General features: G+C 48.3%; 1 protein-coding gene across 1 annotated transcript in view; it reads left to right on the top strand.

The window, feature by feature from the left end:
- The first annotated feature begins 343 nt into the window (after positions 1-343).
- The window catches only part of MRPS25 (mitochondrial ribosomal protein S25), a 37,362-nt gene continuing 17,151 nt past the window's right edge, over positions 344-20,554 (top strand). The window contains exons 1-2 of the mRNA XM_078661703.1: positions 344-600; positions 3,848-3,954. Coding sequence (XP_078517829.1) covers positions 467-600; positions 3,848-3,954 — 241 coding nt within the window. The 5' untranslated portion in view covers positions 344-466. The remainder of the gene's footprint in view (positions 601-3,847; positions 3,955-20,554) is intronic.

The following is a 20,554-nucleotide window of genomic DNA, read 5'->3' as shown; positions in this document are numbered from 1 at the left end:
GGACTGACTTTCTATTTAACATTGTAGCAGTACTGGACATTAAATTGGGGACGGGATGATTTTAAAACCATAAAATAAAACATAAAATACAAACTAACTCTCATTTTTGAATAACTAGGTTTTAGATATAGATTAAAAAACAGAAGCACTTTTTTTTCCCTCAGTTAGCGCAACATACAGCTTTTTGAAATGCCGCGAATTTCAGTTTTCTATTCCAGAGGCACGAAGCTCCTCGTTCACTTCCTAGCTCTGCGTTGAAATGGAATGTATACGCTCTAGTCTCACCTGTGGAGGATGTAATCAAGTCCGTGTAGAAGCTAGAATTTACTTCCGGGTCAGCGGCTGCTGCGTTCGGACTACACTTCCCAGGACTCTCCGCGGCCGCGTGCTGCTGGTGGTATCTCCAGCAGGCGCGAGTACCGGGTTGTTTTCACTCCTCCGGTTCTGCCGCCTGCTGCCCTCCAAGATGCCGATGAAGGGGCGCTTCCCGATCCGCCGCACCCTGGCCTACCTGCAGGAGGGCAAGATAGTCTTCAAGAGCTCGGTGAAGGTCATGACCGTCAATTACAACACGCACGGGGAGCGCGCGGAGGGAGCCAGGTACGACTCTGACACTCGCATGTGTAAGGGGTGATATGACCCTCTCGCCAACAAGGGAGGGGGCGGGCATTGTAAATTTGTAATATGTATTTATTTATTTATGTACATTCCTTGCTTGCTGTGTTGGATATTGTGTTCCTCTTGCCTGCTGTGTTCGATTCTGTGTCTTGCTATTTTTGTATGTTCTATTTTGTAACATTTCTCTCATGTAACGTAACTGGTTCCACTGTAAAGCGCTCTGACACATTCGGGTAAAGGCTGCGTTTTATAAAAATGCATAAATAAATAAAACAATAAATCTCGTTATGCAGCGTTCCCTGATGCATCATATTTTTGCAGAAAAAATGTGGATTTTTAGAATAAGATACCCTCTAACAGTTTTCCTATTAGCCGTTCGAATTTGATAAGTAGTTTTAGAGTTTGGAATCTTAAACTGTGTAAAAGTTGCACTTTCTTGTTCTGTTTGGTAATTGAGCAGAAACCCAAATGCAGTTCTCAGAGGTTTGAGGGTAATGTGTGACGAACCTAGTGCAACCTTTTACACTACAGTGAAGACTTTTAACTGAAGGTCTACCCAACGTAGATTCACCTTCATGTCTAAGGTTAGATCAGGTGAGACTGTGCCTTGAGAACAGGAATTTGATATTTATTAGTTTATAAAGCGCCTGAATTTCCTCCCAAGGGGTATCTCTGCGCTAAAGGACTGCTTTCATCGGCCAAGGAAGAGTAACATATCAAAACAATGCTGTCTTAAGGAGTCTATGGAACTGCTGGTGATCAGAGGACTACCGCAGATGGATGGGTAGTTGGTTCCGAAATGTAGGGGCTAAATACAAGAATGCTTTCCCACCCAACCGGGATTTTTTACAGCGTGGAACTACTAGTATAGATTTGGTTCCTGAGCGTAGCGCCCTGAGAGGCTGGTATTTCGTGAATTTTTCTGCCAGATAACTGGGGCCTTTGCCGTTCAGGGGTTTGTGCACAATGCAAGAGATCTTGAAATGGATCCGCTTCCGCACTGGGAGCCAATGCAAGCTCTGCAAAAGGGGGCGGGAGTAGGTAAGGGGAGGAGCATTGGAGACCAGTAGAGCTGCAGTATTTTGGACCACTTGCTGTCTGCTCAGTGACGCTTTGTTAGCTGAAATCAGCAGAGCATTGCAATAATCACTGTTTAGTGAATTATCACTTAACAAGGGAGAGGGGACCTAGAGCGACATTAATATGGTTAAAATGCCAGTTCACTGTTATCAAAGAAGTTGATGGGCTTGAGCTGGAATATACAGTTGTTATGTTAGCTGGGTTGTAAAGCGTGGCTTATCCTCTGGTTTGGTATCCAGAAGAGGTGTGGGTCTGCAGGAGTGGTGAGTGAGTCTGCCATGGGTAAATAGTAGAAGAGCCAGGTCTTCAGCTTCTTGCATATTTTAATAGGCGAGGATGTAGCCCTATTGTGCAGAGGGATTACAGAGCGAGAGGAGGGAGGTACACTTCTGCTCTTGGTGGAGGCACATGAGACCGGACCTTTGTTGCTAGAAAGAGCATTTATAAGCAAGTTGCAACAATCTGTCAAAACTCAGGAAGGGTAACACATGAAGCTACATTCACAAGTGTGAAGGAAGCAATGGTCGAGGACATCCCATATTCTACTGGATATCACTTGTAATACTTGATGGTTTTATCCATTTCTTTAGTGTGCTGTGACCAAGTTTCTCTGTAGTGGCTGCTGTACATTATTGGGACCGGTGTCCTACTGGTCTCAGTTTCCTATGAAACCAGCGTAAATTGGCTGTAAGTGGAAATTCAATCTGGAGGTTATTCCTAAGGATGGAACTAAGCATCATGCATTGGCAACACCAATAGTTATTTATTTATTTATTTATTTTGGTTTGCAGTCGGGCAATTTGTGGATCTGGGTGTCCTAGAAAAGACGTCAGTTACTAAACTAAGAGTGGTATGAAAAGGGTATGAAGATGTACTGTAAATTGTAAATGCTGGATTTAAAGGTAGTATTTTTGTTGCATAATTACTAAATCATATATGCCGCACATTTGTGAATCAAGATCACCCCCATCATGCCTAGATGTGGGTCCCTTGCTCGCTGTGCAACTGGATTCAAGCTAGCCTGGCTGATGAGTGATACCCCGACACCAGTCCCAGGAGGCTTGTTTTTGGTCTAGGGAGGACCTGGCTTGGCAGTTTGGGCTTAACTATTCCCAGCAGGAGCAGTGTCAAGACTGATATGCATATGCTCGGTCCAAACTGGGGTGGTATAGTGAGCAAAAGAACAATGGATTAAACCCAGATCTCTTGACTGGGGGTGAGTGCTTGAAAAGTTTCAGCACTCCGTCTATTATCTTGTTGTGTTTGCTGTGTAATTAATATTCCAGCAAAGTAATTGTATCGAAGAACACGCCCATGCTGTTAATCAGAAGTTACATCTAGCAGTATATCTGGTTGCATTATGCAGTCTATTAGCGGACCCTACGAATACAGAAAAGGCCCTTTAGAAAACATTGTGATTGGTCTTTGGGTGTTATTGTCCTTCTTGTATGAATATTATGTTGATTTTTGATGTCTTAGTTTACCATTAATTGTACAGTTTGTCAGACTTCTTTAAAACTTGCTACACCATATCTCTGCCTTGCTAAATTCAATTCTAATTCTTTTCCTGTAATATGGCAACCGATAGGTGCCATGCCTATATATGTCCCATTTTACATTGTATTTAGTATAACCTAAGCTCTTTTAATACCCCACTTGATGCTTGTCAAAGTATCTTACTGTGATTCTGACTGTCTAATGACTTAATACAGTTTGTCACACGTACTTTGTTACAAAGATTACTTTTCAACACCCTAGTAAAATTTTTTGTTGCACCAGGCACAATACTGACGTTTCACACCCTGTGAGTTTCACATGTCATATATCGCTAGATATGCAGCTAAAGAACATTCAGGCTTCATGTAAAAAGGTTGAATTATTAAGGGTGTGTGGTAGGACAAGCATAGAAGCAAGTGCTGCTGAAAATAGATAGTAGATATGGAACGTTAAGTTATTGCTGCTGAAGGGGCGTCTTTTTAAAAAAAATGAAGTTTGTTTTTGTGTTTTATTTGTTATGCCTCCTCTGGAGCAATCATGAAATGGTTTTACAAACTGGGTGGAAAACCTAACCTCTAATGTGGTTAAAAATATTGTATGCAAAAGTAAAATATAAAAATATAAGGTCTTTAAAATGTTTTTTTCTCTGCAGAAAGTTTGTATTTTTCAACATCCCTCAGATCCAGTACAAGAACCCCTGGCTCCAGATTATGATGTTTAAGAATATGACCCCTTCATGTTTTCTAAGGTTTTATTTAGGTAAGTACCGGCATCTGCTTGGGACGATCAGCAGATACGTGCAGTATAAGCTTCCCAGGGCCAGCTAAAGTACACTTGTTACAATTTCGCATTCCTTGCAAAGACACAAGGAACATGCACAAATAGAATTTGATAATAATAATTTGCCCCACCTCTTCTACTTGTTACAGTTAAATTGCTATTTGCCTGGAGCTCACTTTCTTTTCTCGGTCTTGATTTTTGTGCTCTGGTAGTTTTCTAAGATATTGTATGAAAGTTGCCCTACATCACACATTTCTAGGCCTCGAAATATCCTAATAATGTTACTAGACCTGCAGGTGTAGTCACTTAAATAATCTACTCAACCTATTTGTAATGCTCTTGACCCATAAACTGGTTTCAAATGATGTGATCGTAGGCAAATATTTTAATTCATTGAACCGCTATTTTCTTCATTGTCACATATAAGAGCACCTTCAAATGTGTGAATTCAACATGTCTGCTGTACAAAAAACTCTTTTGTTTGATTTAATAGACTAAACTTTCTTTCCATATATAATACAAAGATAGCCTCACCCCTGACTTGCCTCTTAGTTCATTAACAGCATTTTCATCAGGGCGGGGGCAGGAATTTTTCTCAAATCATGTTTAAAAACAGTCACTTTTAATAAATACATAACTAAATTATAAAGTGGTAGCAGCAGATTTTACACTGAAATGGCCACAAACCTTTCCACTGACATGCAGCTTTACTGATAAAACTATATAGTGTAAAAACAATAATGTTTGGAAATGTAGAGTTTCTGCAAATATGTTTCACTTGCACATCACCAAGTAAAGTGTTTTGTTTTGTTTTGTTCATATTTAACTCTGTTTGCATCACACTTTTCAATTACAAAAACATTTGCTTTTGTAATTCCTGATATAGTTTGAAATATTTGTAACATTACTTTACAGGTTATTTATTTAAATGTTATGTGTTAGAGAAAAATAACTAAAATCTTCAGACAGCTCACTTGACAAAAACCTCTAACTCTAGTAAGAGGGAAAAATAAACCTCCTTTTCCAGGCAGCAATTAGTTAAAAGGCAAACTGATATTTGACCCTTTTCCTTGAACAGACAGCAGATGTGTCTAATTAAAAACGAGATTTAATGGCATCTTTATTGCTCATTAATGAACAGAACACCTGTTCCTTTCCAGCCTGAGGCACAAGTTACTTACCTTCGGTAACGATATATCTGTAAGAAACAGTAGTTAGTATTAGATTCCTTACCTTAGAATATCCCCAGGCATCAGACTGGATCCGGAAAATTTTGCGTAGCAGTACCCCTGCGCGTCGGTAGGCGTCGTCTGCGGCTCTGCATCGTCGTCGTTGGCGCCGGGATGAGGTTGTCGGAGTACTTTGACGCTGCCCTCGCGCGCTGACGTCCGTTCTTATACACAGCTTTTCCGTGCCAGAAACGCAGAGCCATGATAAAAACCAACACTGGTGCCATAAAAACTAGGGCCCTGAAAGGGGATGACCTTAACCCTAGATATCGGTTCGCAGAACTGGGAGGATAGGTGGGGTGGTAAGGAATTTAATACTAACTACTGTTTCTTACAGATATATTGTTACCGAAGGTAAGTAACTTGTGCATCTGAAAGAAACAGGTTAGTATTAGATTCCTTACCATAGACTAGATACCCCAGCAATACCAACCCCGGTGGTGGGTCTGCAAACCAATGATCACACCAGAAAGTCCTGGAGAACGGAACGGCCGAAAGACCCATCTCTCCGGACTTGGCTGTCCAGGTAGTAGTGTCTTGCGAACGTGTGCAGCGAGGCCCACGTAGCTGCCTGACAGATGTCCTTCAAAGGGACTCCCCGACCCAGGGCAGTAGTAGCCGCCGTGGCCCGAGTGAAATTGGCACATAGCCCCACAGGAGGCTCCTTTTAACCGGAGAGTAACGAGCCTTTATGGACAAGACGACCTATCGAGAAATGGTCCGTTTGTGCACCGCCTGTCCCTTCTTAGCGCCCACGTAACCAACAAAGAGTTGGTCATCCACTGTAACTGGCGTGTGCGATCCAGATAATATGAGAGCGCACGTTTTGGGTCCAGACGGTGGAGCCTCTCTTCCTCTTTCGAGGGATGCGGAGGCGGAAAGAAGGTGGGCAAGGTGATGGACTGCCCGATGTGGAAGGCTGTGACTACCTTGGGCAGGAAAGAGGGTTGCGTTTGCAACACAACTTTGTCCGGATGGACAGAAAGGAAGGGAGGTTGAGAAGAAAGAGACTGGAGCTCACTCACTCTCCTGGCAGAGGTGATGGCAACCAGGAATGCAGTCTTAAGAGTAAGGAGACGAAGAGGACAGTTATGAAGTGGCTCGAAGGGAGCGCTCATCAGATAAGTCGGAACAAGGTTCAAGTCCCACTGAGGCATCACGAAAGGAACAGGAGGAAACATATGAGTGATGCCCTTCGAAAACCTATTTACAACCGGGGACTTGAACAAAGAGGGCTTGTCAGGGAGCCTTAAGAAGGCAGAAATGGCAGAGAGGTAGCCCTTTAGAGTCCCCAGAGCAGAACCCTGCTGGGCAAGAGAAAGAAGAAAGAGGAGAACCTCTGAAAGAGGGGCAGAAAGGGGATCCACAGCCTTTGCTGTGCACCATGCCACAAATTTGTTCCACCTGCAGGCGTATACCGATTTTGTGGAGGGACGCCTGGCTGCCAGAATCACATTACAGACTTCAGGAGGCAAGTCAAATGGCCACAACTGCCGCCGCTCAATCTCCACGCATGTAAGTGGAGACTGGACAGGTTCGGGTGGAGGACCGTCCCATGCTGCTGCGACAGAAGGTCCTCCTGAAGAGGAAGACGAATCGGGGGATCGACTGACATGCTGAGTAGCTCGGGATACCAGTATCTTCGTGCCCAGTCCGGAGCCACAAGGATGACTTGGGCCTGGTCGCGCCTGATCTTTTTCAGCACTCTGGGCAGAAGTGGTATAGTCGGAAAGGCGTACAACAGACCGCAACTCCACTCGCGACGAAAAGCGTCTCCGAGCGAGTGCCGCCTTGGAAATTCCAATGCGCAGAACTGATGACATTGCGCGTTCTCTTCTGTGGCGAATAGATCTAACCAAGGCTCTCCCCACTGCTGTAAGAGGCCTTGCGCCACGTCCGAGTTCAGACGTCATTCGTGATCCATCATGCACCGACGGCTGAGTTCATCCGCCCTGGCATTCAGGGAACCTGCCAGGTGTTGAACCACCAGGGTCCTGCCTTGATGTTCCAGCCACTGCCAGAGGCGCAGAGCCTCCTGGCAAAGGGTCCACGACCCCACCAGCCCTGTTTGTTGCAGTACACGGTGGTGTTGTCCGTGACCACCTGCACTACACTCCCCCCGGACAGAGGGGAGGAATGCCTTCAGTGCAAGCCGGATCACCCGCAGCTCCAGAAGGTTGATGTGGAGCCGGGACTCCGCCGGAGACCAGAGGCCTCTGATCTCCGCCTCTCCCATGTGGCCCCCCCAGCCCTGGAGGGACGCGTCCGTTACGTTGGGGTAGGGAGAGGGATCAGCCGCTGACCCAATCGCGGTCCGTGAGCCACCACTGCAGCTGTCTTGCAGTGCCCTCCGAGATCAAGACATGATCGGACAAGTTGCCCTGATGCTGGGCCCACTGAAACTTCAGGTCCCACTGCAGAGCCCGCATCCGCCACCTGGCGTGATGCACCAGAAGGATGCAGGAGGCCATCAGCCCCAGAAGCCGCAGCGCCAACCTGACCGAGACTCGGGATAAAGTCTGAAAGATCGGAATCAGAGCCTGAATATCCCGAACCCTCTGTTCGGGACGATAACCCCGAAACCGCGCCGAGTCCAGAACCGCTCCGATGACGAGGAGCTTCTGAGAGGGACACAGGTGCGACTTCGGCACATTGATGGAGAACCTCAGCAGGTGCAGGAGGTCGGCCGTAGTCTGGTGGTGGCTGACGACTGTCTGGGGCGAGCCCGCCTTTAACAACCAGTCGTCAAGGTAGGGGAAGACTGAAACCCCTAACCTGCGCAGATGAGCTGTGTTAGAACCGGCTATTTCTGGTAGGCTAAGGCTGATGCCAAAGCCAGGCAGAAACCACCAGTCTAGTCAGGGCAAGGAAGTCACACGCCAAGAATAACCCCTGCTCACCCTCTAGGTAGCTTGGCACGAGCAGTCTAGGCTAAACTCTGAGGCGATGTGTAAAGCATTTGCGTCAGCGCACAACAGCGACAACATACTAGGTACACCACAAAAGAGACTCCACACAAGGTTATATTAAAATAACTTTTGTATTGTCAAAGCATATCGGATAGAAATCACACATGTACATTGTGCCAACTGGCACGGCAATATTCACAAGGGATTATTTACAAGACAGGGCCACATGGGCCACTGTCAGAATCAACACTTTGCAGATATAGAAATACTTGTCAGAAATTAGAATAAAAGTATATAAACTTCACTGTAACACAAAGTAACAGTTATAGATCACATCCAGTAACTACTGGGAACAGGTAAGTACCACCTACGCAACCCTAAACCCTTAGGAGACTGTCACGCAGGGGACCAGGACCTCACTAGGACCACCTGTACTAAAAAGAACAACCCCCTAAGTATCACTCAGCATTTAGGGGTCTAAGAAAGAACACATTACCCATGATGCATAAATATACATTCAGAGGAGTAGTAAAGAAAAACACATAATGCGTAAACCTACACATTCAGCGGTGTTAAGAATAAAGCACATGATGCAATACAAATACATTCAGAGGTACCATAATAATACAGTAGCGCAAAAGTCACATGATGTCTAAAAACATTCAGAGGTGCAGGAATAAGACATGATGCAAGAAATCACATTCAAAGGTGCAAATAACCATACAATTGCGCACAACCTACATAAGCCACCACCTGTGGCAGTCCCTAGGCCATCTGGCCTTGTTGGGGCTAGAACGCCCTGAGTCTCGATGTCAGGGGCCTAAACGAGGCAGGGGCCCACTACTTGCTGGGCCCCTGGGAACACTCACAAGGGCCTAAACGCTGCAGCTGGCACTAAGTGCTGCGCAGCTGGGAAGGCCTGGCACCAAGGTGCCCTCGCTGTCCCACACAGGGACTCTCTCCTGAAATTGCGCCTAAACGGTGCAGCTGCCCACTAACTGCTGGGCAGCTGGAGAATCATCAACACGGCGCCAGGGCCCTCACTGGCCCTCAGGCGCAAACTGCGCCACGCTGGAGCCCCACAGGCTCTACAAACAGCTAGGTCCACGTTGGAGCCACACAGGCTCTTTAAAACAATCATGGAGCAGGGCGCCTCTCAAGGCTCTAAAAACAATGTTGGCCCCGTCGTTGGAGTCCCCCCCGGGGGACTCAATATAACTAAATGCCAGGCAAGATCCTCTCGGGGCTCTCAAAACAAATAGGCCCCCGGAGCCTCGTTGGGCTCTCAAACGTTGGGGCAGCCTGCTGCCAATCGGGGCCGCCCTGACTCTGTGCCTCCATCGGCACCATGAGAGGCTGCACGGAGCCCCCCCAGCCCTTCTTACTCACCGGGCTCTGGTGCGGGGCTCCTCCGGGCGGCGGCTCACTCAAGCCGGCTGCGGTAGGGGCAGGCACCAACCATGTGCCTCGCGCCCCCTCCGCTCTTCTCACTCGGGGCTCCCTCAGCACACGGGAGCCCCAGCAGCCATTCCTCGGCACGCCTTCCTCAGCGCAGCAGCTCCGGTCTCCCTCTCCTCACGGGAGACCGGACGGGCCCACCATGGCTTCCCCCCGGCCGGGGGAGGCGAGAACGACGTCCTCCTCTCTCTCCCGGGGCTCCCTCCAGATCACAGGAGCCCCGGGCGGCCATTCTCGCTATCACCCTCTTCTCCTCCAGCACTCCACGAGCGCTGGGCCAATCCCAGCGCGGCCTTTGGGACGAGCCTCCCGCTGACGTGCAACTTCCTCGGCCAGTCAGCCAATCGGAGCGCGGCTCTCGGGGACAGGCCCACAGCCAATATCCAATCAGAGCGCGGCTCCCACCGAGGGACGGCCAATCAGGTCGCGGCCCCCTTCGTGGCTTCGTCCACGGCCCCGGAGAGGGTCTTTCAATTAAAAATTAAGCGAGGTGGGCACTCGTAAATAACCAAATAATTACGGGCAAGAAATGTCAGCGCTTCCAGCGCTATCAGCGAACTAAAGTGCTCCTAAGCGCTAGAAAGTCCAGAAAGAGCGCCCTCAAGCGCTAGCAACAGGAAAAAGGCCTCTTGAAGGAAAATGCAGCTTCTCCATGCTGCCAATGGTCCCAGGGCGTCCAAGGGGCAAAGCAAAGTCCCCCCATCAGCCCAGCAAGGCAGAGGGGTCCCCCAGGAGTCCAGGAAAGTCCTTCAGAGGTCCAGGGGCTGGGCAGGACTCAGGGATTCCCCTGAACCCAAGCAGCAGCATGCCCCTGGCAGATTCAAGTCAGAGAACAAGAACAAATTGGAAGGGAACACAGCCCCTTCTTATACCCAGAAAAGGCTTTGAAGTCTTTTGAAGTCTTTGTGTAAGCGAGCCCCTAAGCCCTGGGTGTATCTGGTTTCCCTCTCCTGTCAGCCTCAGGTCAGAGGTGACAGTGGGCCATCAGGAGGGAGAGCCATCAGGGGTGGGCCGACAGGCACAGCCTGGTTCCACCAGACGCTCTTTCTTCCCCTCCCTAACAGCAGATGGGGGCCTTTCATCTACGGCTGACTCAGACCCCCTCCTCCGGGGCCCTGCAGACCCCGTCCTACTCACCAGACAGTCTATCTACCAGCAGGCCCAGGCACTCCTGGGCCAGGCCCATCAGCCAATCACGTGCCAGCAGACTCACTACACAATTATGCCAACTTCTAAAAGTGGCGCTTCTAGACTAGACACAGCCATGCCGCATACACCATTCTGCAGCATTCCTTCTCACGAGTTCACACATATCAAACTCGACCCTGCACTCCCCACGCATCAGGAATCTACCATGGGCATACATATTCCCCATTCATTCCTATGGGAGGGCAGGTCACTCACCACACCTACACAGAGAGCACACACACTTTACACTGCACCACAGTGAAAAAGTGCGCAGAGGCCTAAAATCACCAATCCAGGATCCAAAAACAGGCTAGGAAAAAGCAAAAAGTCACGGGGTGAACCTGCCCAAAGGACCGGGTCCAACAAGCTGCGACCACTGCCTTCACTTTCGTGAACACACGTGGGGCGCTGGTAAGGCTGAAGGGGAGCACGGTAAACTGAAAGTGCTCGTGGCCTACCGTGAGCCGCAGGTAACGCCGGTGGGCCGGCAGGACGGGGATGTGGAAATAGGCGTCCTGCAAGTCCAACGCTACCATCCAGTCTCCTGGGTCTAGGGCAGCTAAGACCTGAGCCAAAGTCAGCATCTTGAACTGCTTCCGGAGGAAGCCGTTGAAGTTCTGGAGGTCCAAAATAGGGCGTAGGCCCCCTTTGCCCTTCTTGGGAACCAGAAAGTAGTGGGAGTAACAACCACACCCTACTTCTGGCCCCGGAACGCGCTTGATGGCCCCCTTGGCCAAGAGGGCCGTAACTTCCTCTTGCAGAAGTTGGAAGTGACCCCCCGACACGCGGTGGTACTGCAGTGGCATGGCTGGAGGGATCGCCTCGAAGGGGAGGGAGTAGCCCCTTCAGACGATTTGCAGCACCCACCTGTCCGATGTGATGGAGCGCCAGTGGAGGAGGTGATGGTGAACCCTGCCCTCCACTGGCGTCACATGGGCCTGAAAGCTCTGACTAGGAAGGCTTTGAGGCGGATGCTGCAGGGGTGGATGTGGACTGGCCGCGCCGTTGTCCCCTGTTACCGCCGCGACGGTAACCACGTCCGCCACCGCGCTGAATGTTAGTCTGCGGCCCGTGGCTGGCAGGATGTGTGGGAGCACCCCTTCCATGGCCACGAAAGGAGTGCTGGGCAGAAGATTGCTGGCACGGGGCTGAAAGGCCCAAGGACTTGGCCATAGCCCTGGAGTCCTTAAAGCATTCCAGCGCATGATCTGCCTTGCCACCGAAGAGGTGGCTGCCATCAAACGGCATGTCCATAAGGGTGTTTTGGACATCGGCCGAAAAGTTGGCGGACCTCAGCCAGGCCTGGCGGCAAACCGCCACAGACGTGGAAATCGCTCTTCTTAGCGAGTCCGTGGTATCCAGTCCACATCTGCTAGAGTACCGCGCTGCGTCCCTTCCCTCCGCAAGGGCTTGAGTGAGTTCTGCCCGGGCTCCCTCCGGGCACTCAGGCAGCATGGCCGCAACCGTATCCCATAGAGAGTGGGTGTAACGGCCCAAGAGGCACGCGGTGTTGACTGACCGCAACCCCAAACTAAGGGAGGAGACATCTTCTTTCTGAACTGTTCATAGCGCTTGGATTCCTGATCTGGTGGTGCTGTCGGGAATGTGGATTGGGAGGTAGAGGCCTGGATAACCAGTCTTTCGGGGGTGGGGTGGGTGGACAAGAAACTAGGGTCGCCCGGAGCTGGGCGGTGGCGCCTAGCGACGTTCCTATCTACAGGAAGGCCTGTAGTGGGCCCGGACCAAGTGCCCAACAGGACGTCTGTGAGAGCCTCATTAAACGGCAGTAGAGGCTCTGGGGAGCTTACCTGCGGTTTAAGGACCTCTGTGAGGATTTTGGACCTCACTGTTGCGACGGGGAGCTCAAGAGCCAAGGCCTTGGCTGCCCTCATCAGCACCACACTTTAAGCTGCCCCCTCCTCCGTAGCCACGGTAGGAGGGGAGAGAAAACCAGTGTCTGGGGAGGTATCCAGGTCACTGGCTTCCCCTAGTTCCTGTGTCCAGTCCTCAAATGACTGGCACTGCCAGGGGGTCCTCAGACGCCCCCCCCGGACCGAGGGTTGGACCAGGTACGGCTTCGTCTGAGGACGGCGCCGGGGGTGACACCCTAGGGGTCGACGCCGGCGGGGTCGTAAGGTCATCAGTGGCGACCCGGATCCAGTGGGGCCTTGCGGCGTCGGGACCGAAGTCGCCGACAGCGCCGGGCCGAAGCACCTGGCCCGCTTGGGCTCCCAGTCGGGTCCGCTGGGCCCGAAGGTGCCGCGGATCCTGGCGGAGGAGAGAGCGACCTCATGGCCATGAGGAAGGCATCGATCTCCTCCGGCGTCACGTTCTGCCCAGGGACCGGCGGGTATGGAGCATGCCGCGACGCCTGCGGTGGAGTCACCCGAACCCCTGGCCGCATCGCTTGAGCGTCGTGGGGGGGGAGGAGAGGAGAGGGGAGGGGAGGGGTCAGAAGAGCGATGTCGCCTATTCGACTTCTTGTGCCTCTTATCTGAGGACTTGGAGCGCGACGAGTGGTGTCGACTCGCCGAGCTGTGATGACTCCGGCCCAGCGACCGGTCCCTCGACCTCCTTCCGGACCGGGACCTCGAGCGGCGCGGGGCCGATTGCCAGAGATCGAAGCACTTGCGGGACCGCTCCCGCCGAGCCTTCGACGTCAGGGCCCGGCAGTCGGGGCACGATTGGTCATCGTCGTCGGGGCCCAGGCAATGTAGGCACCGGCGGTGGGGGTCAGCACAGGGCTTGAACCTGGGCATCCCTACCGGCACCGATGGAGTCGTAGACTCGAAACAGATCCAAAAAGGATTGAAAAAGCTTAGTCAAAAAGTGACTAAAGGGTACCACTTGCTCCGGACCTGCGCTTGCTGGCGCGGAAAAAAGAACTGACGTCCGTGCGCGAGGACGGTGTCTAAGTACTCCGACGTCATCCCGGCGCCAACGACGCTGACGCCGACGGACGCGGAGCCGCAGACGACGCCTACCGACGCGCAGGGGTACTGCTACGCAAAATTTTCCGGATCCAGTCTGACGCCTGGGGATATTCTAAGGTAAGGAATCTAATACTAACCTGTTTCTTTCAGATTTTAATCGCAAATAGCTCGTCCTGATAACATTTTACTTGTAATTGCGAGTGGGCGACTATATTTTTATAGGCCTGATTTCCTATTATTTTTATTTGGCAGGATGGCAAAAAAGTCCAACATTTTACAGACCCAAAAAAGGATCACCAGTACAATTCAGAATGTTTACTGAAACATTAGATAAAAATGATTGTTAAAACATTCTTCTATTATTACTCCTTAACACTGTATATTCCTCTTATCCGTATTATCAGTCTTTTCCTTTCAGAGCCTCCTGTGTTTATACCATTTGTATTATTAATGCATTACAAATTTAAGGCTTGACAAGTAAGCAAAATGGAACTCTTCCAGTCTGTTTTTTGCTTAATTGATACGAATACTTAATGTGAAAAACAAGTTTCTTAAGGAGTGCAGACAAGCACCATCTAAGATCCTATAATGCAATAGCAGGATCAGGTGCATCAACAGACTTGGAGATATCGAAGATGTTTTTACATACCATACACCAATAACGCTTTAATTTTAGGCATTGAAGTAGAACATAGATCCAACTATCAATAGCTATGACGCATAGCACATTGCTTGACTAATCGTTAAAAAAAAAAAATCTAATCCTCTTTGGAGTACAATACAGTGGATACTCAAAAAAATCCCATCTTTGTTAGAATGTATTGAAAGAGAATGAATTGCAGAATTCCCTTCCCCAATTCTTCCTCTGTGAAGTCAAATCCTTGAACCATTTAAAGCAGATTTTTTCCTGCTCATCCTTTTTGAAGGAATATAAAGCTCGGCTATAGTTCTGTACAATGTGACCCTTTCTAGGTCTTTCACTGAAACTCTTTAATATATATTGATTATGGCTTTCTCCCATTAATAACAGAATAATAGCTCCTTCTGTGTAAATAATTTAAAATAAATACCTATCTGGTGAATAATGAAAGACATTTGTCCCTCAAATTGTGTTACCTCTTTCCTATTACCCCCCCCCCCCCCACCACCACCTCTCATATCCACCCTTTGTAAACTTCTGGGGCAGTAATGGGGTTTTCCAAAAAGCAGGATACATCAATCACTTTGCCTGTCAGGTTTATCATCGGCCAACAATAACCCTGACCAAGTCATTGCAAAGCTCAAAACGTATGTTTTTTAGAGTAGTCATTTTCTATCAGTATAGTTACCAAAAGTGAAACATTGACCTCCTTGATAATAGTATATTGTATTAACTATGAAATTCTGCTGCGTAATAATTATGAAAAATGAATCAGTACCTAGCCATTGTTTTCTTGTTTGGCACAACTCTTCTGTCCAGCAGTCATGGGTTTTTTCATGCCCAAATAAATGAAATTATTAAACTAAAAAAAGAAGCTTTCCTCAGAAAGCAGGACAAAGACTGAAACAGAAATAGGTGATGTAGCATAGCCACCATTTCTATGTGTTTTGAAAGCTGCTTCGCTTTTCATGCTGTTAACACAAATGCCCTGATCGTAAAACCACAATGTTCTGTCTTTTACTTTAAAGGAACTTTGAAGCTTTTGAAACATGGTATGATGATGGATCTGCTTTAAGTTTCTGTGAACTGCTAGAACTTTTTAATTGAACACACACTAAAGGCACAATAAAACCCTTAAAAACTAATGCATTGGGATGTGCTACTGTTGTATGCTGATGGAGCCAAGAGGATAACAGCTAAGCGTGTCGAGAGAGATCTTTCTGGATTCTCTGCCTTCAAGTGAGAAACAGAAAAACAACAAGGTGATGGATGCAGTGCATGAATTAATCTCAGCCTCTGGCAATTGCTCTGGCTGCATCCCAAACCATCGTCTTTAACCCACCATTCCACCTCAGTTTGGATCCAGCCACATGCACATCAGTCTTGACCCTACTTCGCATGGGAACGGTCCAGCCGGAACTGCTAAGGCAGGCCCTTCCTGAACCAGACACAAGCAAACTAGGACTGGTTTTGCCCTGATGGTGGTCTGACACTGTAGCTGGGTACTGTGGTCTAGGCAGGCTGCTTCTGTATCAAAGCCTTCCAGGTGATGCAACACTTTACCACTTTTAATAATGTAGGCTCAGTAAATTTCTATCACTTTGGTCACTAAAAGACCTAATAATAATAAGCATTTATTAAGCGCCTGGCTGCACAAAACTGTGTGTCCCCGCGCTGACTGCAAATGCAAATACCACCTAAAGGAAGAGAACAGGCAGACGGGGATTAGTTTTTGGGAAATAGGTGAGTTTTGAGTCTGGCTCTGAATCTTGTTTCAGATGGTTCCATACGTAGCTGAATTGGCAGGGCATTCCAAAGCTTGGTGGCCAAAAAGCGGAAGGATTTTCCTCCCATCTTCGCTTTGGTGATGCGAGGGATTTTAAACAGCATCGTGCCCGCTGATCTAAGATTTTTGATTGGTCTGTGGATGGTCAAGAGGCCTCTTAGATAGCTGGGGCCTTTGTTTTGGGCAATACGATGTGTGTAGCAGAGAGTTTTGAATATTATTCTTTCTTTAACAGGGAGCCAATGAAGCTTGGCAAGTGCATTTTTTGCCGATGCTCTACGGGGGAGACCGAGCACCAGTCGCGCTGCAGAGTTTTGTATGCATTGTAACTGGTGCAGGCTCTTTTGATTAAGACCCAGTAGAAGAATGTTACCATAGTCTAGATGGGGAGATATTAGGGCATGGACTATAGTTTTTCTTGCTTCAATTGGAAGCAGGTCAAGTACTTTGCGCAGCACTTTAAGGGTGCTGTAGCATTTCCCTGTCACTTTATTTACCTGGGCTCTACCTGAGAGATTTGGGTCAAGCATGACACCGAGGTTCTTCACCTTCTCTGCAGGCACAGGAAGTTCTCCCAATTCGCTAGGCCACCAGGCGTGGGACCAGACTGAGGGGTTCTTCCCTACAATCAGTACCTCCGTTTTATCTCCGTTCAGACGGAGGCAGTTGGCGTTCATCCATGTCGCTATCCCTAGCATACAGTTTGAGAAGTTGGAGGCTAAGTCTCTGCTGTCTGGTGTAATTTTGAACACCAACTGGGTGTCGTCAGCATAGCTGACAATGCCCACCCCAAATTTCTCTACAATGTGTGCCAGGGGTTCCATGTAGATGTTAAATAAGGTAGGGCTCAGACTTGAGCCCTGTGGAACCCCATGGCTAACACTGCGAGGAGATGACTTGAAGGGAGGGCAGTGAAGTTGGAAAGTTCTGTCAGAGAGGTATGACTGGAACCATTTGAGAGCAGAGTCTTTAACTCCCATGTCTGAGAGTCGAGACAGCAGCGTGGTGTGCAGCACGGTGTCAAATGCTGCACTTAGGTCCAACAGGACCAACGCTGCTGTCTCTCCCTCATCCACCAGTTTCCGGATCTGTTCGGTGGAGAACAGAACGGCAGACTCCGTTGAATGGCCTGCTCTAAACCCTGATTGGGAGGGGTGGAGGAGAGATTCTTTCTCCAAAAACTCCATGAGTTGGAGATTGGCCACCTTTTCTATGATCTTAGCACAGAAAGGGAGAAGTGAGATTGGTCGCAGATTTTGAAGCTGGGTAATTGGGATGTTCGGTTTCTTTTTTAGTGGTATTACCTGGGCAGATTTCCAGTTACTCGGGACGATGCTCTCACGGAATGAGGTTGTGATCATGTTGCTTATATGATCCAGTATTACGCTTTCCATGACCATTTTGTACTGTTCCGGAGGGCAGGCATCCATAGGGGAGCCAGAGCAAATGGTGTTTATGATATTCATCAATTCCAGTTTATTAGGGGTCCTGAAATTAGTGAACTGGGGTTTTTGCGGGCGGACGTCTAGAGTCTCTGCCTTATTGTTATCTGACCTGGTGCTAATGGTGAATGTGGCATGAATATTTTCTACCCTTTTCACAAAGAAATCGGCTATTTGTTCACATGTCTCCGTGGAGTAGGTGTCTTTAGTATCCAAGCGAGATAGTGTGGTGATTTCTTTATAGATACCGAATAGTTCTTTGGTAGGGTTTTTAGCTTCCATAATTCTGCATTTGTAATAAAGACTCTTCTCTACTCGTACCAATTTTTGGTATTTTTTCAGCTCAGTTCTATACTTTTCTTTGAGTTCTGGGGCGTAGTCTTTCCTCCACATTCGTTCAATGAATTTGCATTGTGCTTTAGCCTTTTTCAATTTTTCAGAGAACCAGGGGGCACTTTTAGTTTGACGAGCTGGGGGCTTGGTCGTCCAGGGAGCAGTTTTGTCTAACGCTTTTGTTATCCATGCTTCAAAGTTGTCCCATTCCTCCTGTAGGGACGTGGCTGCAGTCAGGGGGTGATCGGTAAGTTCCTGCAGCAATATTTCAGGGGTGCATTTTTTAAAGTTTCGGCGTTTGTAAGGGGGATTTTTCGCATATGACTTGGTGATAACATTTTTAGCTATTCTGAATGGCACCATACTATGGTCAGACCATATCAATGGAACTGGTGGGGAAGATTCAATGCCCATGCAGTTTGTAAATATAGGATCTAATAAATGCCCTTGTTGATGCGTAGGTAGAATAGATAGGAGCTTCAGATCGATAGTATTAAGAGCATTCAGAAGGAGTTGCGCATCCTTAGAGTGGCTGTCTTCTAGGTGGATGTTGAGATCGCCCAATATGATGATATTTTTATGTCTTACGGCTAGTTGGGTGGCCAGTTCAATGAGTTGGTTACAAAAGGATGTTGCAGCTCCAGGAGGTCTATATATTAGTAATCCTGTAATGGTGTTGGTGGTGTCTAATTTAATAGTGAATCTTCCGCATTCCGTATCCGTGATTTTATGTTCAGCTAAAGTGCACTCCAAGTTATTTTTAAAAATCATTGCCAGTCCTCCCCCCCTTTGTTTCTGGCGGTCGATTCTTAGCAGGCAATAATTACTCGGTATAGCCTCTAATATCTCTGGGGAGGAGGCTTCCTCTAACCATGTTTCAGTTAGAAACACGATGTCGAGGTCTCCATGAATTAACAGGTCGTGAATTTCATTTTTATGCTTAGGCATAGATCTGCAGTTCAGTAGTATCATGTTTAGGTGCTGAGTTTTGTTTAAGATGGAGGTAGCGTTGGGAAGTAGTTGGTGGCATATGTTGCATTGTGCGGGTAAAGATAACGGATCTGTAGCATGCATACAATGAGGTGATGAGGGCTTACCGAGATTCAGCAGGTGTGCTTTAGTGTACTGATGTCGTAGACTTTGATTGTTCTGGGGTAGCATAGGAGATTGGGAGGTGGATCTGTGGTGTCCTGCCCCGAGCCCCGTCCTGTCGCGGACGGGCGCAGACGGGCTGGACTCTGGCTTGACTCCGGCGCGCGAGCGGCGCTCCCGCAATGCGCGTCCGCTGCGCGGAGCCATGTGCGTCTGGTTTTATAACGTCGGCCGAGCGACGTTCCCAGCGAGCCCACACTAAGATGGCCGCTGTTGTTGTTACCCAGTCCCTAGAGATGACGGCCCTTCAATCGGCCACGCCCCCAGAGTGAGTCCGAGCAAGTAATCAGCTCGTGACTGTGAACCAACAGATATTAAGAGGTACTGTACACCTTTCCTCAAAGTGGATGTGGGTGTAATGCGTGGCAGTTTAATTAAATCTCTAACTGCTAGCGTGGTAAGATCGCGTCTGGTGTATCAGCGCGAGGGGGAGGGAAAGGACACACAGGGAAATTCAACAGATCGGCAAAATTTAAAAATAGCAAGGTTTAAAACGCATGACCTCCCGGCTCAAGCCTCAGGAGGAAAGCAAGCAGTCTGCGCAAATTTGGGTTTGCCCTGTCTTTATAACGTCGGCCGAGCGACGTTCCCAGCGAGCCCACACTAAGATGGCCGCTGTTGTTGTTACCCAGTCCCTAGAGATGACGGCCCTTCAATCGGCCACGCCCCCAGAGTGAGTCCGAGCAAGTAATCAGCTCGTGACTGTGAACCAACAGATATTAAGAGGTACTGTACACCTTTCCTCAAAGTGGATGTGGGTGTAATGCGTGGCAGTTTAATTAAATCTCTAACTGCTAGCGTGGTAAGATCGCGTCTGGTGTATCAGCGCGAGGGGGAGGGAAAGGACACACAGGGAAATTCAACAGATCGGCAAAATTTAAAAATAGCAAGGTTTAAAACACATGACCTCCCGGCTCAAGCCTCAGGAGGAAAGCAAGCAGCAATTAGAACCCTATTCGTACTGCAATTAATCAACCTTGATGGTTGACCGCAAGAATTCGAATTATCATTAATATTCATATGAAAGGAAAGTGGGTGAACAATCCTGGCTGTTGAAGATTCCAGTCAATACACCCACTTGAAATGTGGTGTCTCCTGGGCAAAATGCTCATCTATGTAAACTTAATTACATTGTGAAAGCTTTGTAGAGCCACCAAAAAGTCCTGAAGTAACCTGGAATGGTAAATGCAGGTTTCATTTTTGGGCAGCAGGACAAGCAACCTCTGACTGATGTTTTTTCGAAGTGCATTCGGGCTACTCTTACCATAAGCCAAGTTGAACAGGTGAGTATTTACAAACCTCCTGGGTTTCAGAAAATAATTTTCCCGTTGTGTCAAAGTTATAATAGTAGTTTGTTCCGGTGTACGACGTTACAATGCAGGCATGTACCACGTGTCTGCCTTTTTTTGTTGTAGAAAGACCATTGCATATAAATGCATTTGGTTGCATAAGGGTAATGAAATGTATTCAAGTATTCTGTCTTTTAAAACCATTACACCTAAACAACAT

The sequence above is a fragment of the Lissotriton helveticus genome, chromosome 9 (assembly GCF_964261635.1).
Source record: "Lissotriton helveticus chromosome 9, aLisHel1.1, whole genome shotgun sequence".
NCBI classification, from domain to species: domain Eukaryota; kingdom Metazoa; phylum Chordata; class Amphibia; order Caudata; family Salamandridae; genus Lissotriton; species Lissotriton helveticus.
This window is presented reverse-complemented; position numbering and strand designations above follow the sequence as displayed.